The sequence below is a fragment of the Schistocerca gregaria genome, chromosome 3 (assembly GCF_023897955.1).
Source record: "Schistocerca gregaria isolate iqSchGreg1 chromosome 3, iqSchGreg1.2, whole genome shotgun sequence".
Lineage (NCBI taxonomy): Eukaryota > Metazoa > Arthropoda > Insecta > Orthoptera > Acrididae > Schistocerca > Schistocerca gregaria.
This window is the reverse complement of record NC_064922.1, coordinates 860,269,532-860,284,860: the sequence shown is the minus strand read 5'-3', so window position 1 is coordinate 860,284,860 and position 15,329 is coordinate 860,269,532. Positions and strand designations below refer to the sequence as shown.

Below are 15,329 nucleotides of genomic sequence, written 5' to 3'. Positions count from 1 at the left end.
TATACAACACAGTCGCTTTCACAGGTGGCCGGGATTTTGATGGTGTAAGATAAGCCTATGATAGCAATTCAATAGGAAGTGCCGGGTGGGTGAATTGGACAGGTCTTTGAACTTGGTCTTCCACAGGGATACGATCCCTTAGGCAACGTGGTGAGATTGGAAGTGGCACAGGAATGGACTAGGACCTGGAAATGGGGTCGGTAATGGGAAACCACTTCAAGAGTGGTGGGAAGCGTCTTGGGCAGGACGCCCCTCATTTCAGGGCATGACGATACACAATCAAAGTGCTGGCGAAGGATGTGGTTCAGTTGTTACAGTCTGAGATTGTACTGAGTGACAAATGGCGCACTAATTTTGTTGCTAGGTCTTCAGAATGCAAGGATGATTTGGGTAGTGTGGAGAAATAGCACAAGAAATCTGTCTGAGGAGGTTTGGGTCATAGTGTCTGTCTGTGGAGGGCTTGGTAAGATATTCAGCACACTGGGAAAGGAGTTCTTGTCACTGTAGACAAGCTGTCCCCAGGTGGTCAGGCTGTAAGGGAGGTATCTTTTGGTGTCGAAGGGTCGACAGCTGTCGAAATGCAGGTACTGTTGGTGGTTAATGGGTTTTATGTGGGAAGGGGTGCGGATGGAGCCATCAGTGAGGAGGAGGTCAACGCCTAGGAAGGTGGCATGAGGACAACCAGGTGAAGTGGATGGGAAACAAAGTGTTGATGATGTGAAGGAATGAGGATAGGGTGTCTTAGCCCTATATGCCGATCATAAGATATCGTCAAAGAACCTGAACCAAACCAGGGCTTTGGGTTTATGGGAGACTAGGAAAGTATCCTCCAGATAGCCTGTAAACAGATTGGCATAGGAGGGCGTCGTGTGGAAGCCATGCAGGTGCACATGGTTGTGCCGTGGATTTGTCTGTATACCTTCCCTTCAAACAAGTAGTAGTTATGTGTTAGGATAAAATTAGTTACGTAAATGAGGAATGAGGTAGTGGGCTTGGAGTCTGGAGGACATTGGGAAAGGTAGTGCTAAATTGTGGCACGACCATTAGCATAAGGGGTGTTGGTTTATAGGGAAGTAGCATTTAACAGTGACCAGTAGGGAACCAGGAGGTAAAGCAGTGGGGATGGTGGAGAGTCAGCAAAGGAAGTGGTTGCTATCTTTGTTGTGGGAAGCTAGATTAAGGGCAATTGGTTGGGAATATTGGTCAATGAGGGGTGAAATCCTTTCAGTGGGGACACCATAACCAGCTACAATGAGGCATCAAGGATTATTAAGTTTGTAAATTTTTGAGGAGCATGTAGAAGGTGAATGTGTAGGATGTCAAAGGGGTGAGGAGGGCAATGGATTCAGGGTAAATGTTCTGGAAAGGGTCCATGGCCTTAAGCAAGGATTGGAGGTTATGTTAGCTGTCCACCAGAATGACTGTCTACTGCCAAACTGCGCCCAAGAGCAAATTAGACCATCCTGTAGCTCAACATGCAGCTGAACATAACGTGCTCGATTTCAATGGCTGCTTCACAACCCAGACCATCTGGATCCTCCTCTCTATCAGCTGCTTGTCTCAACTGTGCAGGTGGAAGCCACCCTTACAACACATTTTCTGCTCCTAGCCTCAACCTACAGTAACCTACTGTTCCTACACTCTCCATCCAACAGTTTCTGCCCCTTCTCTCCCCTCATCCTCACCGTGTGGCCTTTGCCAGTGCACCTGCCCTCCTTCCCCCTTCACGGTTGCTTTCCTTTTCCACTCCCCATTTTTCCCCTACACCCCACCTCCTGACGTTGCGCCTGGCAGTCTTGTCAGGCCACCATCTAGTTCCTGCATGCCCCATCAGACAGCGCTCTTCTCTCCCTCCACGCATGTCCTGCTATCCCTCCCCCTCCCCTTCCCCATTCCAGACTGTTATTCACATGACAGTTGCATTCTGGTCAGAGCTGCCATTGGCAGTCGTCATATGTGCAGAGGTGCACTTGCTTGTGCATATTAAAGCATGTTTTCTTGGCTTAAGGAGGCTTTGGCCAAAAGCTATAATGTGTAACACTCTTTTTGTTGTGCCTGTCTCCAACTCAGCAGGTCATCTTTACGGTGAGTAATAAACCATCCTTTGCTAATATTGTTAACATCTAGCAGTCTCTCTCAGTATGTCTATGTCTTGAGTAGCAATCTGTCCTTTTTCACATGGTATTCCACTCCAGATTTTCCATTATATACATATTGTTAACATTCCAAATATGTAAAGGAATGAACATTCATTGGTGCAGGCACATCCACAACATGATCTGCCATGCATTGTTGATACAAGGAGGAGAATGATGAAATGGGTTAGAACGTAACATCCTGTTGGTATTGAGGTAACTGAAGCTGAAGTTAACTCACTTGGATCAGTGAGTGGGAGGAGGAAATACCAGCCACTTGCTCCTTTGGAGACTCCCACATTCACCTACAATGATTTAAAGAAACCATGGAGAAACATTAATGAGCATTTCTGCATAAAGATTTGAGTGCTGCCTCCCTCAATACAAGTCCAGTATGTTAGCTATTATGATTCCTCACTTAAAAAAGTGCAGATTATGGGTACTGCTGATGAGAAACACTGAAGGAAGTATACAAAACAATAAAGTACTTACAGAGGGAAACTTGCGTCCATCATATGAGCAAATAACCGCATTTATAACACCCAGGCGATGAAAGTTGCCCACAATAGCGTGTATCCGGTCCTTGTTGATATCATTGGCAAATAATACACCAGTGTTCTTCATTACAGCAGCTACAAAACACAAAACAAAAACCTACATTGAGAGAGAGAATAAAAATCAAAACCATCTTAAATGTAAACATCTGTTCACAGTCGTATGAGAAAAGTAAATAAACATGGACCACAAAAGAAGAGAAAAATAATTGTAATTTTGAGGATGACAGTACAACTCTCACATAGCTATAAATTAATTTTAATTGGACAAATGAATATGCTCTTCACATTACGGTAAAATGATGGAAGAAACAAGTGGAAATACCGGTAATGGTATAATTTTCAGCAACAATCTGCAATCTGAGAGCAACACACTTCTTTTATTTATTCTGGAACCAATCACAAAATATGTTTTTAACTAGAGCAGTATTTGTCATACACTGACCATCTTCAGAGGCTATGATGGAAAAAACAAAGAAAGTCTACACCTAAATTAAAAAGGAAAAAAATGTCAGTTCAGTTGACAAGTGATGTAACATGTAATTATCTGCTTTGATGTACAGAGGACATACACAGAAAAGGACAAAGTAACATTAAATGTTGTGGAGATCTTGTTTACCAAGACTTGCAGGTACGAATCATATACATCTCTAATTCTGTTTTAAATCACTCATGGACATTTTCAAGTGCATCTCTGACATGCTTCATCATATAAAAATCAGAGAGATCAACATGTCCATATCTTGTGTTACTGCGCTTGAGAATGGACCATACCTAAAACTAGAAATGCTAAGTAAAGAACAGTTTTAAAATACAGCCTGGTGGCATCATGCCTTTCCACAAATTTGTCAAGTCTGCCCACCTATAATAAAATGATCATTCACTTTAATCATATTCATTTGGATACAGATTTGTTACATGATCACAGAGTAATCTTCAAGACTTCTTCATTTCTCACAATTATCCCAACATCCTGGTTTACAGGCAGATCCCCTAAACTATATCAGCGAAAACCATATTTGCAAAATGAAAAGAGGTGGCCTCTCCTTCCAGGCCTGATGTGCATTAACTAATGTCTCCAACGTAAATCTTGCCTTGAAATGAGGTCATCTCACGCACTACTATTTTCACACTTCATGATGACAACAGGATTTAGGTCTTTCATATCTTGATTTTTTGGCACAGGTATAAAATAAGGCAGTGATGGGTGCACAAAAAATAAAATAACTAATTTTCTCTATAATCAAGACAATTATCTTTCAGAACAAGCCTTCACACAATCATTTCAAGGGAAAATGGGGTGGCGGGTGGGGGTGGATGGGGGGGAGAGGGTGGTGGAGAGGGGGGAGAGGGTGGAGGAGAGGGGGGAGAGGGTGGTGGAAAGGGGGGAGAGGGTGGTGGAGAGGGGGGAGAGGGTGGTGGAGAGGAGGGAGAGGGTGGTGGAGAGGAGGGAGAGGGAGAGAGGGACAGGTGGATGGGGAGAGGGAGAGGGGGAGAGGGGTAGGGGGGGGGGAGAGGGAGGGAGGGAGGGAAAGAGAGAGATGGCCAGAATTAACAGTTTTCGAAAACAGTAACAGATGTGAAACTTCCTGGCAGATTAAAACTGTGTGCCGGACCGAGACTCGAACTTGGGAACTTTGCCTTTCGTGGGCAAGTGCTCTACCAACTGAGCTACCCAAGCACGACTCACAATTTGTCCTAACCCCTTCAATTTTGCCAGTACCTTGTCTCCTACCTTCCAAACTTCACAGAAGTGCTTCTGCGAACCTTGCAGAACTACCACTCCCGGAAGAAAGGTTCACAGAAGAGTTTCTGTGGCGTTTGGAAGGTAGGAAATGAGGTACTGGCAGAAGTGAAGCTGTGAGGACGGGTCGTGAATCGTCCTTAGGTAGCTCAATTGATAGAGCACTTGCCCACGAAAGGCAAAGATCCCGAGTTCGAGTTTTGGCCCGGCACATAGTTTTAATCTGCCAGGAAGTTTCATATCAGTGCACACTTTGCTGCAGAGTGAAAATCTCATCCTAGTAAGAGATGCAGCAAAATTAAACAGGCTAAGGATATCTTAGCATATACCCCCTCCCCCCCCCCCCCCCCCCTCTCTCTCTCTCTCTCTCTCTCTCTCTCTCTCTCTCTCACACACACACACACACCACACACACACACACACACACACACACAAAATTCTTGTGAACTGAGTCATATCTCTGAACAAAAGATTATCAACTGCTCAGTATTAGTAACATGCTAGAAATTTGAATTTTGACTATTAGTCAATTCTCTTTCTACTTGCGCGTGTCAGTATTTGAAAGCTGGTCTATTATGTTCAACTTCTCATTTTTGTACCACTCAAAGATATGGCAAGTGGTTGCTACTTCTCATTCCACTCATTCCATTACCTCTTTATCCCCTTCACTGAATGAAAGAGTTTCAAAAGAATCCAAAAAGATAGAAATTCAACAGTGTACTTAAATTTTTATCTGGCACTCTTAATACTGCTGTTTCTGTGACTGGTTCTGCAAGAATAAAACTGAAAAGTCAACTTATTGGTATGAATATTTACTTTTATTTTTGAGACAAACCATGTACATTATTTTATCTACAGACATTACTGTCACTTTACAATATAGTCTATTTATTTCCAACTTTTGCCACGATTCTCTAAGGATCACAACTCTCTTGTAGTAGAAGCCATTCCGACCGCCCAAACACACTAATATACTGCTTTTTCAACACCCTCCAGAGTCATGTAGTGTTAACCTCACATCTATTCTTTTGCAGTACATAAAACAGGGTAGTCAAACATGCAGATTCAGGACTGCAGGTATGGTGGGGGAGACGTTCCCATCCAAATGTCCTGAGTTTCTTCAGTGCACAGTTGTGCATTAGCTTACTGCACAATGATTCTCATCTGAGAATGTGATTGTAAATGCACAATGGAGCTACAACTGTACTGGACAGCACTTATTGGCTGCCCAGGTTCATGAAAATCAACCAAAAGGCAATTCCCTGCAAGCCAGAAGATGCAATCCTCAACTGTTATAAATGACGCCTTTTCATTCTTTGGTGTTCTGTTTCACAGCAATGATGAAATCTGGTTTCATTTTATGTCACAATACTCATCAAATGATCATCTCCTTCATTATGAAATCTCTAAGAACACTGTGTGACAGTTTTTTTTTCTGAGTTGTGTTGACTTTGATTACTAAATCCAGAAACCAAAAACTTTTCAATAATCATTCGAACAATTTGCTGCACCACACCAAGCTTTGTTACGATTTCACTCACAGTGAAAAATTTGTCTTGCCTGATGAGCTTGTCAATTCTTCTCTCACTGCGTATTAAGGAGACAAGTTTGAGGACGACCATTACAAAACTCATCTCGGGAGTTCGTTTTCCTGTATTTGAAGGATTTATCTTAACACTGCAAGCATCCACACCCGTATCTCCACATCAATACTGAAGCCTGCGATGAATTTCTGATGCAAATCTTTCCTCTGTGAAAAGCAATTCAATGACAGCACGCCGTCAAAGCTAAACTTCCATTTTGGCCAGTTTGTGAATATGTACTGCTGCCACGTGATGAATGTTAATGGCGGTACAATGGGTCAACACACAGTATCGTGTCTGCAGATTACAATAATTTTGTTTATATTACACTGTTATATCTGCAATTGTAATGAAAGGTTGCTCGAAACACACAGTATGGCCCTAGATTGTACGTGTTCTAATCTACACCAAATCCATGAAATGTATATTATTAAGTTTATAAAAGCAAATATTTTCTTGTCCTGATCTGGGCTTCATAAGAAACAGAATAATAAAATGTGATTCAAGATAGTATACAACTTACAATACAGAAAAAAATTATATATTTCATACACTCGAGATCCCAAGACCATTAATGACATATGCACATCATAATGGGTTTTACAGGAAGAACTTTAAAAACTGTGGACAAACATACGACAGCACAGGTGCACCGCAGAGAACCCTCACAACGTGCCCCCGGCCCACGACTCACCTATGTGTGAGGCCTTGCCGCCAGGTGCGGCACACATGTCGAGCACCCTCTCACCCTCCTGAGGAGCGAGCGCCATCACAGGTAGCAGGCTGGACGCACCTTGCACCATGTAGTGGCCCGCCAGGTACTCTGGCGTCGCTCCCAGTGCCACCGAGGACGAGTACACCACCAATCCGACCTTGGTCCACTTCCCGACCGGATCGAGGTTCGCACCTCTATTGATGAGCGCCTGCGAGGGATGGAAGTGAGACACAATTATCATTTGCTTTAGTAATAGTACTGTAAACTTAGTTATGCCAAAATGTTAACTGCCAACACCTACATCTACATATGAAGGAGCTAGTTTCAAACCTGGCAATCTCCACTTTTATCATAATGGTTTGAAGGTACTGGATTAACTTTGATATTAAATGCTACAGAGCTAACATACCATTTCAAATTATTTATGAATAAAGGAGATGACTCATCAAGGGGCAGAAGCACTGCATCGTCAGTAGGCAAAAGGTACAGAGCTTTGCTAGCTTTTGGAATGCACTTCCTTTTTCTAGCTGTAGGAAAAACATGCAAACATGCCCCCCCCCCCCCCCCCCCCCCACACACACACACACAACTGCTTCCCTACATTGTGCATCAGATCAGTCGACTGCCAGTGCTATTTACTGGCCCACAGTGAGTGTACAGGGGTGAAGTTAGTGCGGGTTGAGTGATGACATGCAGGGAGAGGGTTGGGAGAAAGCATCTCGCAACTTGTGGGAGAGATGGCCAGGCATAGGAGAGATGGCCGGGCATGCGATTTCCTGGGGCGCAAGGTAACAAAACACAACTAGATGATGTGTGGACACAAACTGGGCAGGGGTAGTGAGGCAGGGAATGGAGTACACACACACACACACACACACACACACACACACACACACTATTGTATGGGGAGGAGGGCAGTAACTTACCTTGGGTTTAGGCCAGGAAGGTTATGGGAGCAAAGGATGTGTTGAAAGGATAGCTCCCATTAGTGCAGCTCAGAAAAGATGTTGGTGGTGAGGAGCATCCAAATGGCATGGGCTATGAAGCAGCTATTGAAATCTTATGTGTGCTCTGCTGCATGTTGTGCCATTGGGAAGCTCACCTTGCTTTTGGCAACAGTTTGGTGGTGGCCGTTAATTCTAGTTGCCAGCTGGTTCATTGTCATTGCTGTGCAGTTGCAGCAGAGCTGGTATATAATATGGCTGCTTTCAAAGGTGGCCCAGACTCTGATGAGGCAGGAGAAGCCTATGACAGGACTGGAGTAGGAGGTGCTGGGTGGGTGGTCAGGTCTTGCATCTAGGTCTTGCACAGGGGTATGGTACCTGTGGCAAAGGATTAGGGATGGAGTGGCATAGGGATGGACTAGAATGTTGTGGACTTTGGGAGGGGTTGGAAGTGTCTGGGATAGTACATCCCTCATTTCAGGGCAATATGATAGGTAATCAAAGCACTGATGAAGGACATGGTTCAGTCATTACAGTCCATGGTGGTGTTGGATGACAAACAGGGCACTTCTTTCTGGTTAGTTCTTGAGGGTGATGTGAGGATCAGGTTTGTGTGAGAATATGGCATGAGAAATCTGTTTTTGAATTATGTCTGGATGGTATTACCTGTCTGCAAAGGCTCGGTGAGGCCTTCAGTATACTGGGTGAGGGAGTTCTCATCACTGCAGATATATTTACTGTGGGTGGCCAGAGAATATGGGAGGAACTTTTGGGTGTGGAAAGGATGGCAGCTGTCAAAGTGCATGTACTGTTTGTGATTGGTAGGTTTGATGTGGATTGAGGAGAGGATAGAGCTATCAGAGAAGAGATGGACATTTAGGAAGGTGGTTCAATGGGTAGTGGTGGACAAGGTGAAATGGATAAGAGAGGATGTGTTGAAGTTGTGGAGGAATAAGTATATGGTGTCCTTGTCTTGGGTCCAGATTATAAAGTTGTCATCAATAAACCTGAACCAGATCAAGGGTTTGAGGAATGTTTCCTCTAAGTTGTCCGTAAAAAGGTTGGCATAGGAGACTGCCATATGGGTGCCCATGGCTGTGCCATAAATTGGTTTGTATACCTTCCCTTCAAAGGTGAAGCAGTTATGAGTTAGGACGTAGTTGGTTAGGTGGAAGAGGAATGATATGGTGGGTCTGCAATCTGCTGGGTGTTGGGAAAAGTAGTGTTCAATCACAGCAAGGCCATGGGCATGAGGGATGTTGGTGTATAGGGAGGTTGCATCAACAGTGACAAGTAGGGATCCGTAAGGTAAGACAGTGGGGACTATGGAGAACCTGTGCCAGAACTGGTTGGTATCTTTAATGTGGGAGGCTAGGTTTTGAGCAATTGATTGGAAATGTTGAACATGGGCTAACAATCTTTCAGTGCGAGCAATGTAACCAGCCACAATGGAGAACACAGGATTCTTACATTTGTGGGTTTTGTGGAGCATGTAGAAAGTGGGTGTGCGGGCTGTTGTTTGCGTGAGTAGGTATATCAATTCCGGGGAGAGGTTCCGGGAAGGATCTAAGGATTTCAGCAGGGATCAAAAGTTATGTTGGATTTCTGGGACGGAGGAACTCCGACAGAGCTTGTTGGTGGAGATGTCTGACAAGGCAGAGGCCCTCTGCAAGTTAATCACTCTGGTTTGTAAATGTATCATCATACCATTGGCTTGGTTGTGGAGTTTCAGAGTCAAGCATGGGACACAGAGTTGCTATGTTGTGCTGTGGGTAGCTCTGCATTAGAAAGGCATTATTATGGAAGTTCAAGTGTGGCTACAAGTGCTGTAACTGTGAAAAAATGAGATATGGAATTGGATTTTCAGTGAAAAGTGTGTAAAGAAGTAATTAGAAATGAGCAGTGCCACTGATAACATATTTGAATATCCACCTGTTTGCACGTCGTACATACAACATCAATCATCCGCGTCTTGTTCGGCCTCTGGGAATGAACTAATGTGAATCAGTAATATTGTTTACCACAAAGAGAGCATTCAAGTGTCAGTAGTGAGCGTGAGAGAGTGCATTCGATCATTGCGTTTCAGCATCAGCAACAATCAGCCACGTAGAGACAGTTATGAACACGCTTGTACAAGTGAGAACTGAGAATTGTAAATTAACTTTTATGAACAGTGTTACATGATTACAAGTGTCAAGAAGAACTGGTATCAGATATCTGTGTGTACGTGACGAGTAAGAACTTTTGTTCGACAATTCAGCTTCTGCATCATCAACAATCACCCGCGTTGTGTCGGTTATGGGTATGGTCATCCAAGTGATAATTTGGACAGGTAATTATCTAATCCTCATCACTGCCTGTGTATCTATTCAGCCAGAGTTAAGACTGTGAAATACGTGTGACAGTATGAAGTACAACAGTGACAGACATTAACATCATCATGAATACTGTACATTAATAAGGGAATGATAATTATGACCTCCCATCAAATCAACAAGAATATTAATTGTCATCAACACTTAAGGTTTAGAGTGGAATCAATACAACCTGTGATTTTCTTATTCTCTCAGAATATAATTATTCATAGGAGACATAGGACAGTGTTGTGTTTAGTGTTGAGTGGCTACCCTAAAACCGCTCGCATAATTGTATACTTAATGTCAGGCAAACCAGCACCGGTGTGGAGCAGAAATAATATGACTGCCGCAGTAGCATCGGGTATGTGGCAAGGACAGGGCGCACAGTCAAAGTGAGGACCGCTTAAGGGTCCCCCATCAACTGTACCCCCCAGGCGTGTTATAGATACATCATAAGAGTGGTTGAACCTTTGCCTGTTGGGAGGATGGTAAGGTCAGGATCTGGTTTTAGATTGTGTAGGGCAGTCCGTTATTCTGTTGAAAGTTTGTTGGTCTTAGGGAGAGACTGGGGAAGGCTGGTGAGCCCAGGATGGAAGTTAGAAATTCCTGGGAGGTGACCAGGTGTGTGTGTGTGTGTGTGTGTGTGTGTGTGTGTGTGTGTGTGTGTGTGTGTCATGGTTTGTTGGTGATATGAATTGGGACAGGCAGGGTTCGAAGTAGGGACTGTAGTGCCTTTGGTTGGAGGGGCTGGTGGCAAAGAAGTGTTTCCACTATAGGGAACAGAAGGAGGAAAGTAGGTCTTTCACAAGTCCAACACAGTTAAACCTGGGAGTAGGGCTGAATTTGAGGCCTTTGGGTAGGACAAACTTCTGTGGGGCCGAGGATTTTGGTAGAGAGGTTAACAACACTGTTCTGGGATTGTTTCAGCTCTGGATTTCATGGAGTGTCGGTAGATGTCTTTGAAAGATATGGTAGGTTGAAAAGGTCAGCTATGCAGTGTCTGAGTACTATGAGGAATTGACAAGGACGAACAGCATGGGTGGGATGAGGATTGGATAGTGGTGCCCCAAGATGGGAGTGGGATGGCAGGATAGATAACTTGCGAAGGTGGTGTTTAGAATGTTCTTATAGGTGCTAGAGTGTCAAGATTTCAATTTGGGTTATGACGTGTAGGTAGTGGGGATTGCATATAACAGTATTTTGCAGAGGGAATGTAGGTGGTTCAGGTATGTCTCTGACGGGGTGATGTGTTTTTGTAGAAATAGGTTTGTCATCAGGGAAAGGGACTGGTGGAATCACCCAGTATGCTGAAGGCCTCACAAAGTCCTTTGCAGACAGGCAATACCTCCCAGATCTAATTCACAAACAGATTTCTCATGCCATAACCTCATACACTCATGATCCTCACATCCGCCTCAAGAACTAACCACAATGAAGCACCGTCCTCGTCACTCAATAGCTTTGTGGACCAGAATGATTGAACGACATCCACAGTCAGTGCTTTGGTTATCTATCATCATGGCCTGAAATTAGGGACATCCTACACAAGGTACTTCCAGCCCGTCCCAAAGTGGTGTTCTGCTACCTGCCCATCCTAGTCCATCTCTATGCCACTAGACCTAGCAAGTCTTTGCCACAGAGTTATATCCCTGTGAAAGACCAAGACGCAAGACCTGCCCAATTTACCCAACCAGCACCAATTACACCAGTTCAGTCACAGGCTTCTCCTACCCCATCAGAGGCTGGGCCACCTGAGAAAGCAGGAATGTTGTATACCAGCTCTGCTGCAACAACTGTACAGCATTTTACATTGGTATGACAACAAACCAACTTTCAACTAGATAGAATGACCTCTGCCAAACTGTCACCAAAAATAAGGTGGACCACCCAATGGCACAATATGCAACAGAGTACAGCATGTGAGATTTCAATAGCTACACAGATCACTGCTCAATATGTGTATCATTAAGAGAGCAGGTCAGGAAAGAAACTGATCCTAAAAAGAAAACTGATCTAATGGCTAGTAGAAGTATTTTGCAAGCACTGTATCGACCAGATAAAGATTTATTGATATTTTCTTTTTATATAGAGAAAAATTTGCTGCTCTCTGAAGTGCCAGATCAGCAGGCTTATTATAGTAAGCAACTATACATGCAAAATTTTACAGTAATGAAAGCGACATCAACAGCTCCTCTGGCAACTAGCAACTGTTTCTGCTACAGATGGATGGAAGATCAGTTCCCAAAGCAACTAAGCAAGTCACCTTTGCTCCTTGTCACTGTACAGTACAGTACATTTAGGTTAGTACTACTTGGATGCTCTGGTCAAAACAAAAATAGAATTACTGTATCTATGTGCATGAGGTGGTTGCTGACAGCTGCGTATAATATAATATATCTGTACTCCAACTTTACTTTCCTGATAGGCAACATTCCTCCAATTCCCCCCCCCCCCCCCCCCCAAACAGGGTATTTGAAAATTTAGAAAAGGTATTCAGATGGCATGAAGTGATATCCAATGCTAAGGAACATCTGAAAATAACCACAAACTGTACTACCTCGTTTAAAGCAGCAGATGACTATCAAATGTTAAGACTGGAATAAACAGCCTGATACTTATCTCAAGCAAGCAGGATCCTGGCATTTCCAGACCTTCACTTCAAAATGATAGTTCTGAAGTGACATATAAACAGACAGAAAAATATATAAGTTTGAGGTGAACAAATCCACACAAGTGATTTAGGCTGTTGGAACTGCATCACCAGCAAAAAGGGGTCTGTCGCTAATATTAACCCCGCGGTCATCCCACTAGGTAATCTCCACAAAGTGGCATCACTAAAACTGACAGATGTTGAAAACCTACAAAGAACACATGATGGAGAGCAAGGTAGACAGTACAAAGAACTTCAAAAAGTGTTTTCAAGAATAGAACAACCATCATCTGCAGTTTCTGCAGATGCTGATGATCCATTGTGTGAAAATGTAGCAGATGATGACATAGCTTTTCACATTTAAAGGGGGCAGAATAAAAATGGGGTAAAATAAGGATTATTTATTTAGTTACTTGAATGTTCCCTTTATCTTTCATCAGACATACAAATAAAATCAGTACTTCAGAATCTATGTGAACTGTGGAAGTTTTTGTACTATTTTTAACAATATAAATAAGACTGATTAAAATATAGTTTTTATTTCTTGTTACATCAACATAGCAGTCCCCCTACCCTACTACATAAAAGTCAACAATCTCCAAGTACTGTTTTAAAGTCAGCAGTCTCCATATCTTAACCTCATATTACATTATACAATCAGTGTTTACTTAAAAAGTAGGTCAGGAAATGCGCTCTCATTGGTCCAAACAACTGTTGTAAACAGACAAATACCAACGAAACTGATGAGAAATACATGTAATGTTTTTTGCATCTGTGACAAAATCATGGAGAGTGGAGAATGCTGAGTTTGAAACTAGCTCTCATAATACACCCTGCAGGCCAATGGGCAGTGCACAATAGAGGGACTTTTGTTCATCCTATTTCATCTCATTTCTTAGCATTAACCCTAATAATTATTTTGGCATTCTGGTCTGAGCTGCTGGAGCTGGCTGTCGCATGGGTATGAGGTGTGCTTTCTTGTGTGAATAAATGGTGTGTGTGTGTGTGTGTGTGTGTGTGTGTGTGTGTGTGTGTGTGTGTGTGTTTCTGATGAAGGCTGTGGCCGAAAGCTTAAGCAAAACTTTTGTCCAAGATTTTCTGCATTCATTACAACCAGACAAATGGAATATCTTCCTGCAGAAAACAGCACCATTAGCAAACAATCTGATAGCACCACTGACATTAACTGGTATGTCATTTATACATACTGTGAACATTAGGCTTGCTATTATGCTACACAAGGGCACTATCGTTTCTGACAAACATTTTATGTCCAGCAGGTTCTATTAGTCAAATAATGACTGAGTCAACTGAAAATTTGTGAAGATATTTCACACAACTGCTACAGGACTTCACAGAAGGACTAGTGTTACGTCGTCAGTAAACATTAAACAGCTGCCCCTGATCGGCTATGATAGTAAGTCTTCGTCTACATCTACATCTACATCTACACGGGTACTGTGCAAATCGCATTTAAGTGCTTGGTACATGGTTCATCAAAGCACCTTCACAATTATTAATCTACTATTCCAATCTCGAACAGTCCACAGATAAACGAACACCTATATATCTTTCTGTGTGAGCTCCGATTTCCCTTATTTTATTATGATGATCATTTCTCCTAGGCAGGTCAGGGTCAACAAAATATTTTTGCAATCAGAGGAGAAAGCTGGTGATTGAAATTACGTGTGAAGATTCCACCACAACAAAAGACGCCTTTGTTTTATGACTAGCCCAAATCGTGGATCACGTCAGTGACACACTCTTCCCATTTCACGATAATAAACAACAAAACATCCTGCCCTTCTTTGAATTTTCTTGATGTACCTTGTTAATCCTATTAGATATTGACCCCACACCACGCAGCAGTACTCCAAAAGAGGACAGACAAGTGTAGTGTAGGCAGTCTCTTTAGTAGATCTGTTACATGTTCTAAGCGTCCTTGGTTTGCCTTCTCCACAACATTTTCTACTGTTCATCAATTACTACGAATTGTGACCTCTCAGGCAGGAAATCACAAATCCAGTCACATAACTGAGGCGATATTCGCAGTTTCACTACAAGCCACTTGGGTGGTACAGTGTCAAAAGCCTTCTGGAAACCTAGAAATACGGAATCAAATCGAAATTCCTTGTCAATAGCACTCGACACTTTGTGTGAGTTAAGAGCTAGTTGTGTTTCACAAGAAAGATGTTTTCTAAATCTGTGTTGATTGTGCGTCAATAGACTGTTCTCTTCGAGGTAATTCATCATGTTCAAACACTATATATGTTTCAAAAATCCTACTGTATATCAATATTAATGATATGGGCCTGTTATTTAGTGTATTACTCCTAAGACCTTTCTTGAATATTGATGTGACCTGTGCAACTTTCCAGTCTTTGGGTATGGATCTTTCTTCGAGCAAGCGGTTGTATACGATTGATAAGTAGGAAGCTATTGCATCAGCATACTCTGAAAGGTAGATAGGAGCGGAGGACATGCTTTTATTAAATGATTTAAGTTGCTTCACTACTGTGAGGATATCTACTTCCGAGTTACGCCTGTTGGCAGCTGTTCTTGATTTCAGTTCTGGCATATTTACTTTCTCTTCTTTGGTGGAGGTATTTTGGAAGGCTGTTTTTAGTAACTCTGCTTTGGCAGCAAT

The 15,329-nt window shown here is 42.8% G+C and overlaps 1 protein-coding gene across 1 annotated transcript in view; it reads right to left on the bottom strand.

Moving 5' to 3' along the window:
- LOC126354863 (uncharacterized) overlaps nucleotides 1-15,329 on the bottom strand; it is a 123,133-nt gene that overhangs the window by 46,369 nt on the left and 61,435 nt on the right. The window contains exons 7-8 of the mRNA XM_050004852.1: nucleotides 6,711-6,939; nucleotides 2,628-2,767 (exon numbers count right to left, since the gene is read on the bottom strand). Of these exons, the coding sequence (XP_049860809.1) occupies nucleotides 2,628-2,767; nucleotides 6,711-6,939 (369 nt within the window). The remainder of the gene's footprint in view (nucleotides 1-2,627; nucleotides 2,768-6,710; nucleotides 6,940-15,329) is intronic.